The sequence below is a fragment of the Phodopus roborovskii genome, unplaced genomic scaffold (assembly GCF_943737965.1).
Source record: "Phodopus roborovskii unplaced genomic scaffold, PHOROB, whole genome shotgun sequence".
Taxonomy (NCBI): domain Eukaryota; kingdom Metazoa; phylum Chordata; class Mammalia; order Rodentia; family Cricetidae; genus Phodopus; species Phodopus roborovskii.
Window position 1 is genome coordinate 1452265 of NW_026126412.1, and position 15601 is coordinate 1467865.

The window sequence follows — 15601 nt, forward strand, 5'->3', positions numbered from 1 at the left end:
GATACAAAAGTGCTAAAGAGGACACAGAAAATTTCAAGGAGTTTACAAAAGCCTTACTGGAGGCAGATGCAGAGGCAAACAGCTGATACTATAGAAAGAAAATTTCTTCAGTGCTTATATAAAAATTAATAACTCAATTGGACAGCTGTTGAAGGTGTGTAGAGCCAGGCAGGGTGACAGGATTGAGCTGGACCTGAAAGTTTAGTTGAATTGCATAGGCAAGGTAGAGGACCCTGGAGAGCACAGAGATGAGGTGCAAGACTAGGACCATGTGAACAGATGAATGGATGACAAATGGACAGGTTGATGGGCAGATAGTCAATCTGAGTAATCAGTGAGAGCCAAGTTGAAATGAAGCTCTGAGGATAACTAGGAGTTCTTTGTTATCCCTAGATGCACACACCAGGTAGTCAGATTATAGGTAAATGGAGGGTCATCACTTTTATAACATTAGATGTTGTTTTATGGAGACCAAGTGTATCATTTACTTTTCTGTTGCCATGATAAAAATACCATGATCAAAAGTAAATTATGGAAGAAATAATTTATTTTGGCTTATAGTTCAGAGGGATAAAGGTCCTTCATGGCAAGGAGGCATGGCAGCATGTAGTAGGCATAGCAGCAGGACCAGGAAGCTGATCACACCCTCAACCAAAAGTATTAAGCAGAGAGAATCAAATTGAAAGTGGGGTGTGATGGTTTGAGATGGAATGACCCACAAAGGGAGCGGCACTATTAGGCTGTGTGGCCTTATTCAAGTAGGCGTAGCCTCGTTGGAGAAAGTATGTTACTGTGAGGGCAGGTTTTGAGGTCTCTTTCACTCAACTTTCATTCATTGTGATAATCAGCCCACTTCCTATCCCCTTCTGATCAACATGTAGCCAGGACCCTGTCTGTGCATATGCTGCCATGCTCCTTGCTGTGATAATAATGGACTGAGCCTCTGAACTGTAAACTGCCAGCACAACTAAATGTTTTCCTTTATAAGAGTTGCCATGGTCAGGATGTATCCACAGCAATAGCAACCCTAAGACATGGAGTGAGTCTTATGAACTCTTAAAGCTGCCCCCAGTGACATACTTCCTCTAGCAAGGCCATATCTCCCATAACCTGCCAAGTAGAGAACAGCTGTTCAAATATATGAGCCTATAGGTAATACTTCTCATTTATAATTTATACCACTAAAATCAGGGGAGGATATGGCACTCTTCTTTCGTATGTTGTGTTCAATAAGTTCTTAGGCCTAGATTTTCTGATAATGGCTTTTATACACCCATATGTTCACATACACCTAGTCTATTGTGATGATCATAGATAGTACATTCTTATATTTAATATTAACTTATTTACCAGCTCATGCCTGTGGACAGGACTGGCTAAGTGGCGATGTCTACATGCACAGTGAGGAGCACAGGAAACCAACCCCTCTTTGCATTTGCACCCCAAATGCTGCTTGTAAATGGAGTCATCCAGAGAGAGGCGCAGCCTGAAAGGTAATATTTTTACACAATATAGAGTAATTTACAGCAGGACACAGCCTTGCCTCCACAATAATACAGATCTGAATTGTCACTTGATCTGGTTTCCTATTGAGGCTTCTTCCTTCCTGAGGTCAAACAGGAAAAGCTTCCTTATTCCTTTCTGTGGCTTGAGTAGAATTTCTTCTTGGATCTGTTTGTTGATGAGTCAGTTTTCAGGGTATAGTACTTAAGGCATCTGGGCCCTAGCCCTTTGCCCTATGGGCTAGAATCATATAACCTGGACTGGCTAGGTCATTGCTCCAGTGAAGAATTTGCAAAGTTGATAAAGGCATTTCTGAAATTAATTATGTCTGGAACACACTAAATATCTTGAGTTTAAGACATAGAGTTATCAAATGAAATGGTGCTCTGCATATGAGAAGCTGAGAATAGTGTCTCCAAATTCTACAATGCCCCATTGAAGCTGACATGCTGTCCAATACAAAGCTGGGTCTTGTGATATACAAAGCTTGATCTTAGAAAGTCTTAAGTTTTAAAAAGAACACACATTTAGAAAAGTAATGGAACCCAACATTTAATATATCAAAAGACTACTTTTGCTTCATTTACCTGATGGAAGCCCAGATAGTCCACAATTGTTGCCGATGCATAAAAGATCATCCCTTCTGCACTCACCACCAGAGCAAAGCCATTGAGAGACTAAGAGGGAAAAACAATATATAAAATTGAGTCAGCTCACCCAACATGAAAAGAACAAGAAGTGGTTAGTTCTGTATACGTTTCCCAACATTTCTCCTGTTTTGTGTGATCTCTAGAAACTCCAACATCAACTTTCATCAGCTTTTTGTAATAGTTCCCCATTAACAGGAGGTGGAGGAAGTTGGCCATGGTTTGTGAGTAGGAAGACTTGGATCTCTCTAGGGGATACAGTGTGCATTTTAATGAAATAAAACCAGTATCAGACTGATCATCAGCACCCAGCATCAGCATCATCACAGGAGGAAGCAAGATGGGGAACTTTCACTTCATTGTTTGACCTTCTGTATACTATTTTGGTTTTTTTTTCAGCTTTTCTAAGAATTTGTGTACATATTCTCTCCAAATTTTGGTGTCCAGTTCTTTAAAAAAAATATGGATCCCTCCCCATCATCTTGATCTACTTATTTATGACAAGAGCAATGTATTCCTTGAAAGTCTAGTTTACCTTAGAAATCATGAGCCCATAAAGGGCTACTAGATTGTAATGCTTATCAATGCAATGGTTATTATCATATTAAAGTTTTTAAACTATTCTTTAATATTCTTGGGTGTATAATTCTATCTTACCTTGTTTATCATCATTGAATCTCAGTTATATCCATAATTGTAGGTTCTTCTAAGCATATGGCTATGTTGTATTCAATTTAGGCTCATTTTGTTTGTAAAGTGCCAGATGATTTCTCTTTAAACCTCTAATGGCTCCCTCTTTTGATGTGTCTCTTTTCTTGCTCTCCTCTATTCATCTCCCCACTTAATCTTCCTGATCCCTCATGTTCTCCTCCCCCTCCTCTTCTCGCCTCCTCTTTTTCCTACCTCTCTCTGCCCTCCCCCAATGTTCCCAATTTGTTCAGGGGCTCCTGTCCCTTTCCCCTTAACTGGGGACCATGTATGTCTCTCTTAGGGTTCTCCATGTTTCCTAGCTTCTCTGGAGATGTGGATTATATGTCTAATATCCATATATGAGTGAGTACATGCCATGTTTGTCTTTCTGTGACTGAGTTACCTCACTTAGGATGGTCTCTTTTAGTTCCATCCATTTGCCTGCAAATTTCATGATTCCATTGTTTTGTTCGTTTGTTTGTTTTGTTTTGTTTTTTTCCACTGAGTAGTACTCTGTTGTGTAAACACATCACATTTTCTGTATCCATTCTTCAGTTGAGGGGCATCTAGGTTGCTTCCAGGTTCTGGCTATTACAAATAATGCTGCTATGAACATAGTTGGACAGATGTCCTTGTTGTTTGAATGTATATCCTTTGGGTATATGCCTAAGAGTGGAATTGCTGGATCTTGAGGTAGACTCTATCCCATTTTCCTGAGAAATTGCAATACTAATCTCCAAAGTGGCTGTACAAGTTTGCACTCCTACCAGAAGTGAAGGAGCGTTCCCCTTTCTCCACATCCCCTCCAACTGTCTTTGGTGTTTTTGGTTTTAGCCATTCTGACAGGCATTCTGACAACTCTGATGGCATCTCAGAGTTGTTTTGATTTGCATTTCCCTATGGTTAAGGATGTTGAGCACTTTCTTACATGTCTTTCAGCCATTTTAGATTCCTCTATTGAGAATTCTCTGTTTAGTTCCTTCTGTACCCCATTTTTAAATTGAATTATTTGGTGTTTTAGTGACTAGGTTCTTTACTTCTTTGTAAATTTTGGAGACCAGCCTCTGTCAGATGTGGGGTTGGTGAAGGTCTTTTCCCATTTGGTGAGCTGCTGTTTTGTCTTATTGACTTACAGAAGGTTTCAGTTTGAGGAGGTCCCATTTATTGATTGTTTATCTCAGTGTCTGTGCTACTGGTATTATGTTCAGAAAGTGGTCTTCTACACCAATTCGTTCAAGGGTACCTCCCACTTTCTCTCCTAAGAGGTTCAGTGTGGGTCTATGTACAGCCTTCTACACACCATCATCCAGTTGTGACAGCACCATTTGTTGAAGATGCTTTCCTCTTTCCATTGTATACTTTTAGCTGCTTTGTCAAATATCAGGTGTATGTAGGTGTGTGGGTTAATATTAGGATTTTCAATTAGATTCTATTGGTATACCTGTCTATTTTTGTGCCAATACCAAGCTGTTTTCATTACTATAGCTTAAAGTCAGGGATGGTAATGCCTCCGAAAGTTCCTTTATTGGACAGGGTTGTTTTGGCTTGCTGGGTGTTTTGTTTTTCCATATAAAGTTGAGTATTATTCTTTCAAGGTCTGTGAAGAATTGTGCTAGGATTTTGATGGGGATTGCATTGAATCTGTAGATTGCTTTTGGTAAGATTGCCATTTTTATTGTGTTTATCCTACCTATCCAAGATCATGAGATAGCTTTCCATTTTTCTGGTATCATCTTTAATTTCTTCTTAAAGGGACCCATCCCTATTACTCAGGTCAGCCCAAGCTCCACTGATACCACTTCAGGAGGAGAGAATTGACTCCTGACTGTTGTCTTCTGTCCTCCATTTGTGCACTATGTGAGCATACATGCCTACACATGCATGTATGCACACAAAATTAGTGAGTAATACATCAAAAATAAAGTTTATTAAGATAATAGGTGCTGCCAAGGAGCACTCGATAGGAAAGTCAATTAGTGTAGCCACTGTGAAAAATATTATGATGTTTTCTCAAAAAGGTAAAAATAGAATGATCAAATCTATAGCAATTACTCAGTCTAAGAGAAACAAAATTAATGTGTCAAAAGGCATTTGCATTCCTATGGTCACCCAGCACTATTCATCATAGATTTAAGATTGAGACAGTGACCATCAGCAGAATAAATGGATGAATGTGACTAAAATGTGCCTTATAAAAAAGACTTATAAATAATGAAATACTGCCTGTGACTGGGTGTCAACTTGACTAGATCTGGAATTAATTAAGACATAAGGCTCTGGAAACCCTGAGAGGGATTATCTAGATCAAAGCTCGTCTTTGAGAATGTCTGTGAAGGATTTGGTTGATTGATTGCATTAACTAAAGCAGGAAGACATATCCTAAACGTAGACCATACTGTCCAGCCACAGCCCAGATACAAGGAGGCTTTTACTTTTTGCGTGCTTGCTTTCATTTCTCACTGGTGAGTTCATTTACCCTGTTGCTATTCTCTCTACTGCTGATGCTGACATCACTGCTGCCATCCTAAGTTGGTGTTGTAACCCAGCCCTCTCAGGCTTTCAAGGTGGCTCTTCAGGCCTTCAGTACTTGATTGGAACTGCTGATGCTCATAGATTTGTGAACTGAGCAGATAGATAGCTTTGGGATCCTCAGACTCTTTAGTGTAAAGACAACCATTGTTGGATTACCTACATCATACTATGTAAGTCCATCTAATAAATACCCTTCAATGTATATTTATTTTACCCAATATATTCCTCTAGAGAACCCTGACTAATACTGTGACATCTGCAGCAACATAGAGAAACTGGAGGATGTTATGTCTAGTAAAGTAAGCTGACTTTATTTGAAGAGTGTATGTTTTAGCTAGTGTGTAAATCTTTTAAAGTTAACTTTATTCAAGTAAAGAGTGAAATAGAGGTCACTAGAAATCAGGAAGGGATGGAGGTAGAGGAAGGATGGGTATTACTAGATACAACTGTGTATTTTATAAGGAACTAGCAAAGAAGGCTTGGAATTCTCAACACATAGAAGTGATAAATATTTAAATAGTGATAATGGGGTTACTCCAACTTCATCATTACATAGTGTTTATATGTGTCAAATGATCACACTGTATCCCATAAATATGTGTGTAATTGTTAGGTGTCAACAAAACACACAGTTTTGTTTTCAGTATTTACCCAAGCGAAATGGGTAGAGACATTCACAAGCATATCTGAATAAGGATGTTTATAGAGCAGTCTTATTCATATTCAAAAGATAGAAACAACCCAATGTCTGTGAACTGGAGAATGGGAAGCACATTTATGAATAAATATAGAATGGAGTATTACTACATATAAAAACAAACCAATAAAAACTCTATTGATCACATAAAAACATGGCAAAACTTAAAAGCATTTTGAGTAAATGCAATATAGCTCAAAAGAACCTGCTTGTTATTCATGCAACATCTGTGAATAGACCAAATATCTACAGTGATAGATATCAGAAGGTAGTGCCCTGGGGGCAGCAGAAAGTAACTGAATTAAAGTGAGAGTAAACCTCTACATAAACAAATTGGACAGCCTTAATAATGTGAACACTTTTCTAGAGAAATGTAATTTATGAAAACCGAACCCATTAGCAATAGAAAGCTTAAAATAAGAACTTCTGTGGAAGGAATATAGGAAATTATCAAGAACTACTTCCCTAGAGAGATGGCTCAGTGGTCAAAAGCATTGGCTGCTCTTCTAGAGGCCCTGAGTTCAATTCTCAGTACCCATGTGGCAGCTCACACCCATCTACAACTTTGTCCCACGTGATCTGATGCCCTCTTCTGATGTGTAGACATACATGGAGAGAAAGCCAAGTAAGTAAGTAAATAAATAAACCTTTAAAAAATAAAATTAAGAAAAGAACTACTTCTTCCAAATGACCATGGCACAGATAGTTTTAAGACAGAATTTCACCCAAATCTTCAAGGTTCAGAAAACAACAATACACATGAAGTTTTCTAAAGATAGAACATGAAGGTAATTTTTAATCCTTTTAAATAAATATGACTTCGACAACTTAACTTTGATATGAAAGTACCATAAAAAAAGCTACAAATCAATATTATTTTTGAGGGTGGTATAAATGTGCTAAGTAAGATAGTGACTTTCACATTAGGAAACGATGACCAATTTGATGAATGACCAATCAGTGATCCCAAGTATATTTGCTTCAGTAATATAAGGTTGGCTCTAGGTCGGGCATTGGTGACACACACCTTTAGCCCCAGCACTTGGGAAGCAGAAGCAGGAGGATCTCTGTGAGTTCAGGGCCAACCTGGTCTACAAGTAAGTTACAGAGAAATCCTGTCTTGAAAAACCAAAAAAAAAAAAAAAAAAAAAAAAAAAAAAAAAGTTGGCTCAATATATTTCTTAACATGGTGGCAGGCAGTTATGGTGGTGGTAATTTGTGTATTACTCTTAAGGCAGCAACTTACTTAAAGGGAAAAAAATTCCAGATGCCTTTAGTGAAATCAAGAAACAAAGCAAGCATGACTGCTACCACCCATATCAGGACAGATAGACTATATTTTCTGTGTGGTCTGCCTGTTGGTTTCATACATAAAGTCTCAATGATAACATGAAACTTACTCTGTCTACAGCTTTCTTTGTACTGTGACAGTGGAGCTTGGTAATCAACCCACAAGTAGGAGGAAGAAAGGGAGGGATAGAGGAAGGAAAAAAGAAGGATGGGGGAGAGAGAGAGAAATAACTGGGAATGGCCTAGGCTTTTGAAACCTCAAAGCTGGCTCCCAGTGACACAGCTCATCTATTAAGGTCACACCTCGTAATCTTTCCCCAAACAGTTCAACCAACTAGAAAACTAGCATTCAAACATATGAGCCTATGGAGGCCATTTTCACTCAAACCACCACAGGATCTGAATAAGTAGAAAGGTATCCATCCCTGACTCTAAAAATGGCTCTGCTTCCAAAGGATACCCCTTTCCCAGGTGAACTCAAACATGCCACAGTACTGGTAACTTCCATGTCATAAGCACTCAGCACCATAAAAACAGAACCAAAAAGGGGGTTGCATCACTCGTATGAAAACATACCACACAGGATCGTTCATACTGGTTCTGTGGCTTGAAAAGACAACAAATCAATGAGCCAGACAGGAAATCCTGACACATACCCAAGTTCACAATAAACAAAAAATGAGTTCACGAAGATGCCATCCCAAGCCATAAGACAAAGCTAGGCTTATTAGACAGTGCTTTGAGAGGATTAAATTTATTTACTAAATAAATAAAAAGGACAAATTAAGAAGATTTGTTATTGTTACTTTTTGTTAATTTATCAGAGTTGGATAATTTCCCAGTGTTTCCTCCTTATGTGCACTCACTAGCTGAGTTAATGAGTGACAGACTTCTCTTTAGATGATTTGTCATCTTCTCCTGGGACTGTACATTACTTCATCATTGAATAGGTGGCTTGATTCACATTGGTTTATGTGGAATGTTTGGCTACTTGTCACAAGGGAGGATGAGCTAAAATGTTCCTTTAAGTTGAATGTAACAGCTTTGGCTTCCAAGGTTCTCTATACCTTATGGAACTAGCTGACTTTGGAACTATACCTATGGAACTATACTGTTCCCTGCCTGAAATGGGTGAACTGTGTCTTAAAGGTTTCCCAAAATTTTCTTACAAAAAAGCAGTCAAGATACCTGTATTCGGTACTTTGATCCATACACCATCCACAGCCTGCCTTCCCCCCACCCTTGGACCTGCTGGGCCTGCTGCTCAGGTGAGCATTGGGCCAGAGTGTGGGTCCAACACCCCTTCTACCTCCATGGAACTTCCTAGGTCTGCTCTGAGTATACTGGACCCACATATCCATGAAGGATCACCTTGAGGCCACACTCACTGGATCTTTGGGCCCCATCACCTGTCTTCTGCCTGAGAGCCCTCCAAGAGAGCTCGGATCATCTAGAGTTATAGACATTAAACTTCTGATCCACCAACACCCACCAGGAGAGCAGGATGAGAGAGAGAGAGAGAGAGAGAGAGAGAGAGAGAGAGAGAGAGAGAGAGAGAGGGAGAGGGAGAGAGAGTCCACCTACACTCACTGGAAGAACCAATGGGAAGACAGCAAAACAAGAAAACACCAACAATAGAAACACCAGTATGGCACCACCAGAATCTAGAGACTCTACACCAACTAGATTTGAACACACCAAAGCAGATGGAGCAGAAGAGAACTACTTAAGAAATAACTGCATAAAAATGATAGAAGCCCTCAAAGACTATATGAGAAAATCCCTTAAAGAAATGGAAGGAAAAAAAACAAATAAAATTGGAAAAAATAGAGGAAAAGACCAAGCAAAAATTGAAGAAATGAACAAATATCTTAAAGAAAGTAAGGAAAGCCAAGAAAAAAAAACAATCAAACAGATGAAGGAAACAATTAAAACAGTTCAAAACCTGAAAACTGAAATAGAGACAATAAAGAAAACACAAACTGAGGGAATGCTGGAAATAGAAAAACTTGGAAAACAATCAGGAACTACAGATGTAAGCATAACCAACAGAATATGAGAGATTGGAGAGAGAATCTCAGGAACTGAAGATAAACTAGAGGGAATAGATTCATCGACCAAAGAAAATTTTAACTCAAACAAATCCTTAACACAAAACATCCAGGAAATGTGGAACACCATGAAAAGGCCAAACATAAGAATAATAGGCATAACATCCCCCATGGAGGGATACTCCCTTAACCTAGAGACAGGAGAGAAGTCCTAGTCCCTACTCCAAATGACTTGACAGAAGTAGATGACCCTTCTTGGAGGGCATCACCCTACATGTAGAGTTGGGGGGGAGGGTGGTTGGGAGCATGAGAGAGTGGGAGAGAGGGAAAGAGGGAGGGAGGGAGGGAGAGGGAACTGGGATCGATATGTAAAATAAAAATAAAAAATAAATTAATATTTAAAGAAGAATAGGCATAGAAGAAGGTGAAGAAGCCCAGCTCAAAGGTGCAGAAACCATATTCAACAAAATCATTGAAAAAAACTTTCCTAATATTAAGAAGAACATGCCTATGAAAGTACAAGAAGCATACCGAACACCAAATAGACTGGACCAAAGAAAAAAGACCCCCTCACCACATAATAATCAAAACACCTAACATACTGAATAAATAAAGAATATTAAGAGCAGTGAAGGAAAAAGGCCAGGTAACATATAAATGCAGACCTATCAAAATTACACCTGACTTCTTCATGGAAACTCTGAAGGCCAGAAGCTCCTAGATAGATGTTCTACAAGTACTAAGAGTCCATGGATGCCAGCCCAGGCTACTAAACCCAGCAAACTCTCAAAGACATAGGCAATAGATAATCCCACTTCACCAGAACCCAAAGGATAAATCAGGGCAAATATATTCATAATACCACTGCCAACAAATCTAAAACAAATAAGAATTAATAATCAGTGGACCTTTCTGTCAACATTAATGGTCTTACCTCGCCTATAAAAAGACACAGGCTAATAAAATGGATGCAAATACAGACTCCATTCTTTTGCTGCATACAAGAAACACATCTAAGCTTCAAAGACAGACATTACCTCAGGGTAAAGGGTTGGGGAAAGATTTTCCAATCAAAAGGACCCAAGAAGCAAGCAGGTGTAGCTATCCTAATATCTAATAAGTTAGATTTCAAACCAAAATCAATCAAAAGAGATAAAGAAGGTCATTTTGTATTCATCACAGGAGAAATCCATCAGTACAAAGTCTCAATTCTATACATTTATGCCACCAATACAAAGGCATGTACATTTGTAAAAGAAAGGCTACTAAAACTCAAAGCTCACATAAAACCTCACAGACTCATAGTGGGAGACCTGAATACCCCACTGTCACCACTAGACAGGACCACCAGTCAGAAACTTAACTAAGAAACAGAAAAACTAACAGAAGCTATGCCCCAATTGGGTTTAACAGGCATCTATAGAATATTCAATCCAAACACAAAAGAATATACCTTCTTCTCAGCTCCACATGGAACCTTCTTTAAAATCAACCACATGCTAGGCAACATAACAAACCTCAACAGATACACAAAATTTGGAATGTCCCCCTCTATCTTATCAAACCACCATGCTTTAAAGTTGGAATTCAACAACAACACAAATTGCATAAACCCTACAAACTCATGGAAATTGAACAATGCACAAATGCACCATTCCTGGGTCAAGGAAAAAATAAAGAAATTAGAGATTTCCTAGAATTCAACCAGAATGAAGACACAACATACCCAAACTTATGAGATACTTTGAAAGCAGTGCTATGAGGAAAGTTCATTGTACTAAGTGCCAAAATGAAGAAAATGGAGGAGAGTCACATTAGAGAAATAACAGCACAACTGAAAGCCCTAGAGCAAAAAGAAGCAAACTTACTCCAGAGGAGTAGATGCTGGGAAATAATCAATTTGAGGGCTGAAATCAATAAAGTAGAAACTAGGAATACAATACAAAGAACCAATGTAATAAAGAGTTGGTATTTTGAGAAAATCAACTAGATAAACAAACCGTTATCCAAACTAACCAAAAAGCAGAGAGAGGACATGCAAATCAACAAAATCAAAAATGAAAAGGGGACATAACAACAGACACTGAGGAAATCAAGAGAATTTTCAGGTCATACATTGAAAACCTGTACTCCATAAAATTTGAAAATGTAAAGGAAATGGACAAATTTCTGGATAGCTACCAGTTACCAAAATGAAATCACAAACAGGTAAGCAATTTAAATTGACTTATAACCCTTAGTGAAAAAAAAAAAAGAACAATCACCAAAAGCTTCCCAACCAAAAAATGCATAGGGCCAGGTGGCTTCAGTGCAGAATTCTACCAGAAATTTAAAGAAGAATACCAATATTCCTCAAGTTGTTCCACACAGAAGCAGAAGAACTCTTTTTATGAGGTCACAATTACCTTGGTGGTGGTACCCAAGCCACACAAGGACACAACTAAGAAAGAGAACTACAGACCAATATCCCATGAACACTGATGCAAAAATACTCGCAAATCAAATCCAAGAACACATCATAGAAATCATCTACCATGACCAAGTAGGCTTCATCCCAGGGATTCAGGGATGGTTCAACATACAAAAATCTATCAATGTGATCCACCATATAAACAAACTGAAAAAGAAAAATCATATGATCATCACCCTAGATGCTGAAAACTCCTTTAACAAAATCCAACACCCTTTCATGATAAAGGTCTTGGAGAGATCAGGGATAACAGGAACATACCTAAACATAATAAAAGCAATATGCAGTAAACCAACAACCAACATCAAACTGAATGGAGAGAAGCTTAAGGTGATTTCTCTAAAATCAGGAACAAGACAAGGCTGCCCTCTCTCTCCATATCTCTTCAATATTGTACTTGAAGTTCTAGCTAAAGCAATAAGACAACAAAAGGAGATCAAGGTAATACAAATTGGAAAGGGAGAAATCTAACTGCCACTATTTGCAGATGATATGAGAGTTTACATAAGTGACCCAAAAAAACTTTACCAGGGAACTGATAAACACCTACAGCAATCTACCAGGATACAAGATAAACTCAAAAAATCAGTAGCCCTACTGTATACAGACAACAAAGGGGCTTAGAAAGAAATCAGAGAAATATCACCCTTTACAAAAGCCACAAACAACATAAAGTATCTTGGGGTAATGCTTAGCAAACAAGTGAAAGACCTATACAGCAAGAACTTTGTGTCATTAAAGAAAGAAATTTAAAGAAGATACCAGAAAATGGAAAGCTATCTCATGATCTTGGATAGATAGGATAAACATACTAAAAATGGCAATCTTGCCAAAAACAATCTACAAATTCAATGCAATCCCCTTCAAAATCCCAGCACAATTCTTCACTGACCTTGAAAGGATAACTCAACTTTATGTGGAAAAACAAAAGACCAAGGTTAGCCAAAACAACTCTGTACAATAAAGGAACTTCAGGAGGAATCACCATCCTTGACTTCAAGATCTACTACAGAGCTATAGTCCTGAAACCAGCTTGGTATTGGCACAAAAATAGACAGGTATACCAATGGAATTGAACTGAACATCCTGATATTAATCCACACACTTATGAACACCTGATTTTTGACAAAACAGCTAAAAGTATACGATGGAAAGAGGAAAGCATCTTCAACAAATGATACTGTCACAACTGAATGATGGTGTGTAGAAGGCTGTACATAGACCCACACTGAACCTCTTAAAAGAGAAAGTTGGAGGTACCCTTGAACAAATTGGTACAGGAGACTGCTTACTAAACATAACACCAGTAGCACAGACACTGAGATTGACAATTAATAAATGGGACCTCCTCAAACTGAGAAGCCTCTGTAAGGCAAAGGACACAGTTGAGAAGACCAAACGGCAGCCCACAAACTGGGAAAAGATCTTCACCAACTCCACATCTGACATAGGGCTGATCTGTGGGAAAACTACCATAAATGCCTTCCCTGATAATGAAATCAATGACTAACTTATCCACCATCATAGAGCCCTCATCTAGTAGTTGATGGAAACAGAAGCAAACACCCACAGCTAAACACTGAGCCGAACTGGAATCCAGATGCAGAGAGGGAGAACAAGACCAGACTGCAGAAACACATAGAGACAGCTGGCCTGAACAAGGAGGAGCTAATAGGCCCCCAGACTGATAGCTGGGAATCCAGCATGGGACTGACTCAGACCCCCTGAACATGGGTCTCAGTTAGAAGGCCTGGGCAGTCTAAGGGACCTCGGACAGTGGAACCAGGATGTATTCCTGGTGCATGAAAGGACTTTGGGAGCACATTCCCCATGGAGGAATACCCCCTTAACCTAGAGGCAGGAGAGAGGGCCTAGTCCCTACTCCAAAGGACTTGACAGATTTTGTTGACCCCTCCTGGACAGCATCACCCTCCCTTTGGAGTGGAAGGGGTAGGATGGGAGGGTGGTCAGGGGACAGGGAAGGGTGGGAGAGAGGGAGGGAGAAGGAACTGGGATCAATATGTAAAATAAGAAAAATAAATTTAAAAAAAAAAGAAAGAAAAAGAAAAAGGGTCAAGACCAGAAACCCACAGAGACAGCTGACCTGAACAAGGGGGAGCTAATGAACACCCAGATTGATAGCTGAGAAACCAGCATTGTATTGACTCAGACCCCCTGAAGGTGGGTCTCAGTTAGAAGGCCTGGGCAGTCTAAGGGACCTCTGACAGTGGAACCAGGATGTATCCCTGGTGCACAAAAGGACTTTGGGAGCACCTTCCCCATGGAGGGATACTCCCTTAGCCTAGAGGCAGGAGGGAGGACCTAGACCCTACTCCAAATGACTTGACAGATTTTGATGATCCCTCCTGGAAGGCATCACCCTCCTTGTGAAGTGAGGAGGTGGAAGGGGAGAGGGGTCGGGAGCATGGGAGGGAGGGAGAGGGAACTGGTATCGATACGTAAAATAAGAAAAAAATAATAATAAATATATATATTTAAAACAAGATACCTGTATTCTCCAACAAGATGGACTATTTTCCTTTACCTTACTAGTGCTATAGCCATTTTATTTAGAAAATATCAAACGTCATAATTCTTTTTAAAAATTTCACTTCTAGACTCCCACACTGAAGTTTTTGGCCATTCAGGTAGAGATGGATGCAGAACCTGGGTAACCTTGCATCCTGATACAGGAGCCAACCTGTGCTGCAGTCTACTACCTTCCTGTAAGAAATGCAGAAAGGTGATGCTCAAGAGAAACTGAGTCCAAGGATGAGCCATGGAGCCAACAAGGGAAGGTGTCTGAGACGCTGACCCTAGCAAGTGCCCCTGGAGTCTCTCTAAGCTACCAGCCATGCACTGTAGCCTGTTTCTGTCCCTAAGAGTCAGGAAGAGGTAGTCCACACTGCAGTGGCTTTTTTCCATCTGGGCTTTAACTTTATCATTTTCTCTCTGTATTTTTCAGTTAACTTTGCAGTCAATTTTCTGCCTGCTTCAATGAATGGCAGAAGAAACATTCGGAGAGTGGTGTTTCCATTGCAATCTTAATTGTGGGAGCTAGAATACAACATGATCCAGTTCAACCCACAGTTAAGGTGTTCTACCTAGTGAGGATATGACCTTGCACCAAAGTTAGGAGAGAAAAATCTCACAAGCAGACACAGGCTTTGAGCTCAAGTTTAGTCTTGTTCTCCTCCAAGTACAAAGGTGTACTTGGAAAAGTTACCATTCAAGCTGGCAAGATGGCTTAGCTGGTAAAAGTGCTTGGTACACCTGACAACCAAGTTCATTCCCTAAACCCACGTTAAGATGGAAATAGCAAATTCTACAAATCTACAAAGTTGTCTTCTACACACATCACTATGGCACATGTACACTCACACATTACACACACACAATAACAATAAATACTTTTTTTAACATTAGAGCTCTCATGAACATAAAAACATTTGTCAGTTCTGAATCAATTCATGTTAAAGCAATTATTTTGTATGCATGTAATTTTGCTATTTAATTAAGACTAAAGGGAATTTTCATACTAATGAGATGGATGTACTTATTTATTTTTACATGAAGAACTGACTTTGGCTGATATTCCATGTTTTGTTGATATTCACGGGAGACCTGCCCTTTCCTAAGCAGAAACAGAGGAATGGATTGGAGGGTGGGCTGAGAGCAGCAGAGTGGTGGAGGGAAGGACTGGGAGGAGAGGAGGAAGGGG

The 15601-nt window shown here is 39.4% G+C and overlaps 1 protein-coding gene across 1 annotated transcript in view; it reads right to left on the reverse strand.

Moving 5' to 3' along the window:
• Positions 1-15601, reverse strand: part of Ahrr (aryl hydrocarbon receptor repressor) — an 81087-nt gene that overhangs the window by 18061 nt on the left and 47425 nt on the right. Inside the window, exon 5 of the mRNA XM_051182739.1 lies at positions 2091-2180. Coding sequence (XP_051038696.1) covers positions 2091-2180 — 90 coding nt within the window. The remainder of the gene's footprint in view (positions 1-2090; positions 2181-15601) is intronic.